Source organism: Neodiprion pinetum, chromosome 2 (genome assembly GCF_021155775.2).
Source record: "Neodiprion pinetum isolate iyNeoPine1 chromosome 2, iyNeoPine1.2, whole genome shotgun sequence".
NCBI lineage: Eukaryota > Metazoa > Arthropoda > Insecta > Hymenoptera > Diprionidae > Neodiprion > Neodiprion pinetum.
The window spans coordinates 15,374,095-15,383,460 of NC_060233.1; the positions used below are offsets into that span (position 1 = coordinate 15,374,095).

The 9,366-nt window shown below is 36.7% G+C and overlaps 2 protein-coding genes across 4 annotated transcripts; one reads left to right on the forward strand and one right to left on the reverse strand.

The window, feature by feature from the left end:
* Positions 1–232: 232 nt before the first annotated feature.
* LOC124212988 (GDP-D-glucose phosphorylase 1-like) lies at positions 233–3,402 on the reverse strand. 3 transcript variants are annotated; one of them, XM_046613733.2, is made up of 6 exons: positions 3,316–3,402; positions 2,866–3,127; positions 2,530–2,762; positions 2,244–2,346; positions 1,852–2,170; positions 233–1,744 (listed from the first exon to the last, which is right to left on the reverse strand). In XM_046613733.2, the coding sequence occupies exons 2-6, from the start codon at positions 3,079–3,081 to the stop codon at positions 1,605–1,607; spliced, it is 1,011 nt and encodes a 336-aa protein (XP_046469689.1). In that variant the 5' UTR covers positions 3,082–3,127; positions 3,316–3,402; the 3' UTR covers positions 233–1,604. The 3 variants fall into 3 exon arrangements, with proteins under 3 accessions (XP_046469689.1, XP_046469687.1, XP_046469688.1); XM_046613731.2 differs by having other exon boundaries at positions 2,482–2,762; XM_046613732.2 differs by having other exon boundaries at positions 2,482–2,762; positions 3,240–3,360.
* A 2,617-nt stretch (positions 3,403–6,019) lies between these two features.
* On the forward strand, positions 6,020–8,864 carry LOC138190453 (uncharacterized). The gene is made up of 4 exons (XM_069133602.1): positions 6,020–6,420; positions 6,661–6,802; positions 7,043–7,153; positions 8,617–8,864. The coding sequence occupies exons 2-4, from the start codon at positions 6,724–6,726 to the stop codon at positions 8,727–8,729; spliced, it is 303 nt and encodes a 100-aa protein (XP_068989703.1). The 5' UTR covers positions 6,020–6,420; positions 6,661–6,723; the 3' UTR covers positions 8,730–8,864.
* Positions 8,865–9,366: the final 502 nt, after the last annotated feature.

Below are 9,366 nucleotides of genomic sequence, written 5' to 3' on the forward strand. Positions count from 1 at the left end.
TCTTGTCCGATTCGAATTGAATATGATCAGCGAAAGAGCATAAATTAACGATTTATAAATCTACCCAAACTTCTGCTCATACTATACTACGACAGCGTGTTCTTTATTTAATTGTAAACTTATACGGCGCATTCGGAGAATGCTGTGCAAGTCATGTTACAGACTATTGCGTACGAATAAATAGTGCATACTTTTTGTGAACCCCGAGTGCCTTAGTTTTTGGATGCCTTCCATTTACCCAAATATCAAGTTACACAAACTTCTTTAGTGGACGTAACAAGGATATGATATTAAAATGCGAAGACAGAAATTTGTACATACGGTATTTTTTTCAAATATCTGCGTAAGCTCTTGGTTTTGAAGATGGGTTTCGAAATATATTCTGAAAATACAATCAACTTCTGTTTTTTGGGTTGTCTTTTCATTAATTAGTTCCTCACTACGGTGAAATCTCGTTTTTTACGTTTTATAAGGTGTAACGCAATTATGACGTATTCTCAATTATCGGTTCGTTGTTGTAAAATACGGTAAGCTTCCACATTTGTATACTAATGCAAGGAGAAAAGTTTATCGTACAACAGAAATATGGTAGTTCGACTTGCGTAAGTTTTGTACGAGTAACATCGAAAGAATAGAAGAAAATTCAGCATCAATTATAATTCAAACACAAATATCATTTTACTGACTATTATAAATATGGTAGGTTTCATAAAACTATGTATTAATTAAATGAATCTTTTTTATGTGGTTAAGAAGTACCCGCTAAATATGATAGACATTCTGCCCATGTGTAACATTGCGTAAATAATGTTTTTGAAACATTTCTTGAACGTTTGTAAGAAACAATCTATCTGAAATATGTATGATCCATACTGGTAATGTCACATGGCAACTGGAAAGTCAATTCTTAATATAACACGAAAGAACGTCGCCAACTGTTTCAGAAATGTTTCGTGTGCTACGTTTTGTTTTATTGAAATATACAATATTTCATTATAATAGAAATAGAATGAAAAGATACAATATATCATTGAAATATACAAATGTTGTTGAAACTTTTTATTTGCAAGCTTAACTCGTCGACAATTTCAAACATTTTTGCAGTATGGCGTGAGGAGAGCCGGGTTTATTTGTAGACTCCCCACTTATGCCATTTTTGCTTTCACCCCGTCATATATAATATTCCTAATGGCTCCTAAATGTTTATAAATAAACATTCTTAGAATATATTTTATTGACAATATGCATAACGTTTCGTGAAAAGTATAGAAATGCAATTTTTTCATTATTCTGATATAAACGCTGCGTGAACGTCAGGAAAACGTTACAAAAAAAAAACTTTTCATGTGGCATTACGCTAACGTACAATATGTTTTATTACCGTGATTTTACGGGTATACTACAAATGAAATGTTACAATCTAAATGTCGCTGAAACATAGTTTCCGTTACTCGGATGTTCTAAAACGTTACAAATGAAACGTAAATTAGGGGGTGCTTTTGCGGGTACCTGGATGTTGAACAGATTTTGCAGATACATTATAAAGAATTTTACAACTCAATATTATGGAATGTTACAGGAACATCGCCTCGACGTAAATTTCTTCACGGCGCCATTATCAATTCCTTCCCATTCAGATCCATTCCTAACACATCATCTCTCACAGCCGAGAAGCTATCCGAAGTGAGATCGTTCAAAATTTTATCCACCGATTCTTCGGTCAATTCGTCGTACAGTTGTCGACCTGATAAATAAGAAAATTAATAGCATACTATATTGAAACAAAATCGAATGTGCATGCTCCTGACTAATCGTCGCAAGCAACGTTCGTCTTATCGTCATAACACATACTTGTGATTATCAAATGTCCAAAAAATTCGCATACAGATGGCGCAAAATCGAAGCGGTTTGTCACCCTAGTTCCAGGCTTTCGTCCCCAAATATAAACCCGAACATCCTCATAAACGTTATCGCCAATATTTTCCTTAGCTCTGGTTAAACAGACACTGTAAGGGATTTCGGACTTGTGGAGACGATCTATGATGAAGTACGTCCACGAAACTAAATCGCCGATCGCGTTGGGATCCGAAAACGAGGACAACTTCAAGCAAAATCCTTTAGCTGGAAATTCCTTCAGCATAAACACAGGACCTCGAAGATGGTTGAGTTTCTGAAATTATCGAACACCTGTTGTTTTTTCAGACCAAAATGGTACTCGTTATCAGATACCATTGAAGACTCACTATGGATTCAAGCGGCATGTCACGTTTCAAATAGTACAAATGCCAGTGTAAGTGATTGACAGATGCGTGCGCACATGAACTGTTGAAGATTATTCTGAAGTACCTAAAAACGAAATTAAGATAGCTTCGGTTCATGAATTTAGCCCCAATGATTAACGTGAGCTTATATCCAATTTTAATTAACACTGTATCAAATAGTGGATATCAATAATAACACATGACGCAGCATGATATTTACGGCGAATTACTCAGGAGCATCAAATCAACAGCTTTTTCAATACTATGCCTGGTAGCTCTTTGCGGTAAGCATTTAAATCGCTCGACGATCAGTAAGCTGTGGTACTTTCCAGAAGGGCTGACGTTTACAGCCACGATGTCATTTCCATCTCCATTGCCAACGTCAAACAAGATCTCTTCATTTGGCAAATTCGTAAAATTAAATTCTCTGGAATCGAAGGGTTGTAACATCGACGTGATCACTTGGAGTTTCCGTCGTTTTTTTCCTTTATCCGGATGCAGCTGCAGCGTATTTAAAGATGTATTTTGTCAAATTAAGCAAACGATCCGAAGTACGGAATGATGTTTGCACCTGCAAGTTATGCGTTCTTGTCAGAAAACTTACCTGGGCTAAGAAACCGTAATTGCCTGGCAAAGTTCTCTCTTTTGGAATGTTCAAATCGACCCAAAATATTCCGTTTTCTCTTGCATCTTGCCATTTCTCTGTGAGGAACGAATCAAATCTGGATTTTAATCCGTTAGCCGTCGTGACGACAAGGTTGAAGTCTTTGTCTTCGTACTGGAATGTCGGAACTTTAGTAATTCCGCTGATCTCCGACATATTCCACTGGTAACTTGATGAAAACGGTTGTTAATTCCTGTGTATACTGAAAATAATAAAGTCAGCTAGACCTTCTATTCTATGGAAACACTGTACCCCGATTTTTTTGGAAATTTAATATTTTCAAAAAATAATGTTCAAAGTATAACAGATATTACAGTGACAAATGTGCACGTAGAGCTTAAGAAACTGGAACAATCAGCAAATATTGCGAATATTTAAACGTCTCCGTACCTTGCGTCCAAAGTACGCTTACAGTACTGTTCGCACTAGTTTCTGATGCTGTTTTGAACAAAATGTTGATCATATTGACACCGGTGGAAAAAGCAAAGTGTATAAGATACTGGAAGAATATATAGTAATTTTTCAGCATCTCAGCATCCATACATGGCTACAATATATCAAATGCAAAATATGGAAGGAGAAATCGAGACTACAAATAGAAAAAAGAGATTTATTAAGACAGCTAATATTTATAAGCTTGCAAGTATCAATTATTGCAAAATCATTTCATTTATTTTTTCTTCAATTCAACAAAGTAGTCGATGAAAATGTACGTTTTACATTTGTGGTCAGGGTAATACATTTTTATAACTCATTATCTCATGGTTGGATATCACATTTGTACAGAAATTATTGACAAGTTTATGACATTGGTATATGCAGGGTTATATTTCTCTCTCATTTTTTTATCGGCAAATTTTGAGCTGCTTTATAATGAGTCCACATGTTAATCCGATACTCGTTTATGCCAGCAATTAAAAGAGTATCATGCCTTTGTGCATAACAAGTTGATCGATCCGTGTTTACTTGCGCAAATACTTTATCATCAGTCTTTCGTTCGAACTGTGGATGATGTTCAAACGAATAAATTCAATATAAAGAAAATGAACGACACCCGGTATATTTCCATTTAATACCCGGTAAAACCAAAATCCGAATGCAATTTCAGAGTTACAACAAAATAATTCGCAAACAGTCATGTGGTAATTGACGAACCGAAACACTTATCATCAGTCGGTTTGTTAGCGCTGCAGCTGTAAGTCATTGCTGAGCTGCACAGATGACAGATATATTTTAGTTCATTAGCACCTCTTCAGATGTCATTAAAATACAGTCTGCAAGTGAAGCTCTCTGAAAGGAGGCTCGAAAAGTCATTAATACGTTATGACAACATAAAAATCGGATAAATCAACCACAATAAAGACAATAAGAAAATTAAATTTGAACAGTAATAATACCCAAAAGTTGTCAATAAATTGTTCAAACAAAACATTGTTCAACAAATTTGTTGGTAATGTTTTTTGTTTGTCATATAAAATGAAATCGTTGTTTTTTCTCAATATACATGGATTTTTAAAGAATTTTCTCGTTATTTTAAACTTTCCATTTTCGTGTGCGATTTTCAGAGCTGCAAAACTTTTCGTCTCAGAATCGTTTTGCAGAACTCTTTTTCCACTAATTGGACCCTCGGTAATTTCAAAAAGACATCAAGAAGAGTGTAGAACCAACAGCAGAGGAATTACGAAGGAAATATTAAGTTTTTCGAGTGTCATTCTTCATACTTTGCCCGCAACGTATTTCACAGGGCTTCTCTATAAGCTCTATAACTAGCTGCTAGAGATATAAGAAAATAATCAATCATTCATTCTGATTATTCTAGACTTTTAATACCTGTAATTGATTGAATTGAATCAAGTATCTATATCTTTTTTATTTTTGTTTATTTTACAGAAAAAAGGCCCTGGACACACTGCAATATTTTCAGTATGTTTTGTGGTATAAAAAGGCATCTTAACGATGCACGAGTGCGCGATTCTGGAATAATAGGAATAAATTGGATTATTGTCTTATGTCGAAAAACTACTACTACTTTATTCGATTTCCTTCTCGCTTCTTAATTTTCTCCATATATTCATACTTCCAATTAACAATCATAGATTACTCAATTCTTAGGATAAAAACGCAACTGAGAACCACTGAATTAACACGTAGTTCAATTCAGACTTGCCAGCCCACTGACCTCTAGTCATACCACGGACCCTAGATATTCAGAGTCGCCTTGTACCCTGAGTTGACAAAAGATTTTTTGGTTACAAAAAAGTAAGGCAAGCCCCTTTGGATTTTTGGTAAAAATTCGACGATTCTGGGATGTGCTGGAATAAATCATTTCATGCATAATTTTCACAATTTCATGAATAATTGTTCCGAAACTTTTTTATTTGCTCTCGAGATCTTGAATTTTCGTAGGCACAGGATCGAAACGCTGTTTTAGCTAGTCGCAAGTGCAGTATCTACGTTGGGCAGAGAAGCAGATCTGTTTTTCGAAAAGTGTTCGAATGGAAACAAATGCGGAGTAACTGTAATACATCACGGATGCGCTAATTTTGATCGAAATGAAATTGATGCTCCGTATATGAGACGGTATTTAACGCAGTGTCCTGATTTGAAGCCTAAAAAGGTGATTTTTGGCAATTTTTTTTTATCAATAGGGAAAGATAGAAAGAAGCTTCTGAAAACTTCGAGTGTATTTTAACACACATTTGAAAAGTACAGGCAAAAATTTTTATCATCCAACTGTCGCAGAACGGCAAAGTTATTAGCTGACCCGTTAACTTAAGAATATATCTTTAGCCAACGGCTGACCGTCGAAGGACCTAGCCGCTTGAATCTGGAATCCGCAGTAAAGATAAAGTGCCTATTGCTTGTCTGAAATGTAGGAACTAAAATCATTATACATCATATCATATCATATCATATCATCGTACATCATACATCATACATCAAGATATTTCATACATCATACAACATACATAGTATTAAAGATCGAAACCAAAGTTTGGATGTTCGGATGTTCAGAAGGTGACGTCGCCCAAAATTTTTTTTCCTTTGACGTGATTGATCTAAAACCAGTTGGCCGAATTCCTCAGTCTGGAAACAATCGCGCAGTAGAGCGGACGTATGAGAATCGCGCTCCGCAGATTTCGAGTGCCGGGTTCTCTACCTCTTGGATCCTGCGCTCCGGGTCCGCTTCCTGATGCAACTCGAGTTCCAGGACAAGCGCTACGTAGTTTTTACGCTCCAGGTCCGCTACCTGGTGAAACTCGACTTCCAGGAGAAGCGCTCCGTAGTTTCTGCGCTGAAGGTCCACTACCTGCAGGAACTTGACTTCCAGGACAAGCGCTCCATGATTCCTGCGCTCCAGGTCCGCTACCTGGTGAAACTCGACTTCAAGAACAAGTGCTCCGAAGTTTCTGAACTCAAGGTCCACTACCTGGTAAAACTCGACTTCCAGGACATGAGGTGAACGAGGAGGAGGAGGACGAGGATTTCTGCACAGTGAGTGAAACATTTTTATAATATTTAATGGCCATTGGAATAATATTTTATCTCAAATTTTTCAAACTTGTCATGTTTACAATAAATTATTTCAATTCATTTTTCACGCAAGCATCAACTCAGTAGCTATGAATGCGCTAATAAAATTTATTATATTATCAATTAACTAATTATTTATATTAATTCTCACATAATATTTTTGATGTATTCTTATACTGAAAAGATTTATTACTATTCCAGGTATGACCCGAGGTGGTTATCTGTATATCGGTGGTTGTTAGAGATGGTTGGCGGCGGTTGAAGATGGTCGGAGGTCGACAAGGAGGAGGACGAGTAAGACGAGGAGAACAAGGTGGACGACGAGGACGAGGATTTGTGCTCGGTGAGTAAAACACTTTTATAGTATTTGATGTCAATTGCAATTATATTTCATTTAAAATATTTCAAACTTGTCATGTTTACAATAAATTATTTCAATTCATTTTTCGCGCAAGCACATATTCAGTAAGTATGAATGCGCTTATAAAATTTATTATATTATCAATACAATAATTAATTACACTCATCCTCATACAATGTTTTTGATGTGTTCATTTACTGATAATATTTATTACTATTCCAGGTATAACCCGTGGTGGTTGGCGGTGGTTGGAGGTGGTCGGAGGTGGACAAGGAGGAGGACGAGGAAGACGAGGAGAACAAGGTGGAAGAAGAAGTCGAGGATTTGTGCTCGGTGAGTTTAACATTTTTATAATATTTGAGGAAGTAACATCAGGATCAGGAGTAGGAATAGGAGTAGGATCAGGAATAGAATCAGAAGTGGGAGTAGGAGTAGAAGTAGGATCAGAAGTGGGATCAGGAGTAGGATCAGGGGAAGATGTAGAAATAGGAGTACAAGTAGGAAAAGTAGGAGTGTAAGTAGGAGTAGGAGTAAGAGTAGGAGTAGAAGTACGAATAGGCGAAGGATCAGGAGTAGAATCAGGAGTAGGTGTAGGATCAGGTGAAGAAGTAGTATCAGGAGTAGAAGTAGGAGTAGGATCAGGCGTACGAGCGGGATCAGGAGTAGGTGTAGGATCAGGAGTAGAACCCACCCTACCCTACCCTACCCTACCCTACCCTACCCTTTCCGCCCCTACCCTCCTCTTACACTCCTACTTCTACTCCTACTCCTACTCCTACTCGTACTCCTGATCCTACTTCTACTCCTACTCCTACTTCTACTTCAATCTTAATCCTACTTCTACTACGATCTCACTCCAATTCCTAAACCTACTCCTATTCCTACTCTCACTCTTGAACCTACTCCTGATCCTACTTCTATTCCTACTCCTACTACTGATCCCACTCCTATTCGTACTCCTAATTCTGAATATTATTGTTATGGGATGTATAGACTGCGTGTCGTATTGAATCCCGTATCGAAACGAAAAATTCTTTTATTGTCATATTCGAGCCGATTATAGTAGATAATCTAGTATATTTCCTAGAAAATTATGAAATTTATAGTTTGCATCACATATTAATCATAAATGAATCATATATATCGATGTCGTACATGGACCGCATATACGTTTATACTTTTTGGTCTCTGTATCATTATTACATCTCGTCTATTTTTATTCATGATCTATGTATACATTCTTCTCTCGGGTACCTATACTCTAATTAAATCATTGTTCTGCTACGAATTTGGAAAGATATTTATTCTCATTACTAACTTCTTGTATCGCCGACAAGTAGGTAAGTACACTCAGGCCAAGTACTGGCTTGGGCTTACCATTGCGAAGACTGTGTTACTCAGAACGTGAATGCAGCCAGCATCATGTCGAAATCGGAAACTCTCTGATGTTCTGCAATAAGTTCTCAACTATACCGTTGGAATACCTCACAGAGCAGTTTTCGGTTGTCACGTTAAAGCCCATGAGAGCGACTGTGTTTATATTCTTCATCCAATGGTGAGGCTAACCCCTTTGTATTTTTGGCGAAAATTTCTGCGATTTTGAAAAGTGCCGGAATAAATTCTTTCATGCACTATTCCGTCGTGATTTTGCGAGAGAAATCGATTGGGCGCAGTCCCAATACGCTGCGATCAACGCATCGAAAGTTACAGCCAAAAAACAAAACCTGTGATTATATGAATCCTTACGCAATGTTTTTGATGTGTTCTTATACTGAAAATATTTATTGCTATTCCAGGTACAACCCGATGTGGTTATCGGTGGTTGTTCGAGGTGGTTGGCGATTGTTGGAGGTGGTCGGAGGTGGACGAGGAGGAGGACGAACGGAACTGTGTCTCAAAGCCCTATTGACATAAAAGCAGCTATTCTATAGAAATTATAGTTTATACTTTACACAGCCCATTGCATGATATTTCATTATAAATACGTATGTTTCAATGTATTTAGGAATAATTTATCAAATATACAGAGGTCATGTGCAAATAATAAATGAATTGATTCGACCGCAGTTTGATGTATTCATTAGAGCTTTAACAATAAATTTAAACTTTGTTACTTCTTTTATTTTATTATGGATAATCAAAAACATTTCCGACTATTCGTGCTGTGGAAGCATGGGGATTAAACCAAATGTAGCAAAAGTTTAGAAACAGTGTATGTAGAGTACGGGTATTTTTCTAATAATGCAAATAGAATAGAATACCACGCCTCGCGAATTAGCTTTCCAGACAGAGATGAATGATGAATTTTAAGGACTGCATTATCGTTGTTGAATACTCTATGCCTCATGGAAAAAGAAAATCTGTAACGATAAAATTGATGCATCGGATCATCGTCGACTTTAACTTTTGAAATGTCCTACCATTTTCGAACACCTCCAACCATCCTATTTACCTATATTACTAGTTTAGCTATGATATGAAAAGAGAAGAATTATTCATTTCGAAATGGGATTCTATTCGACGCGCGCTCGATGTATTCCATAACA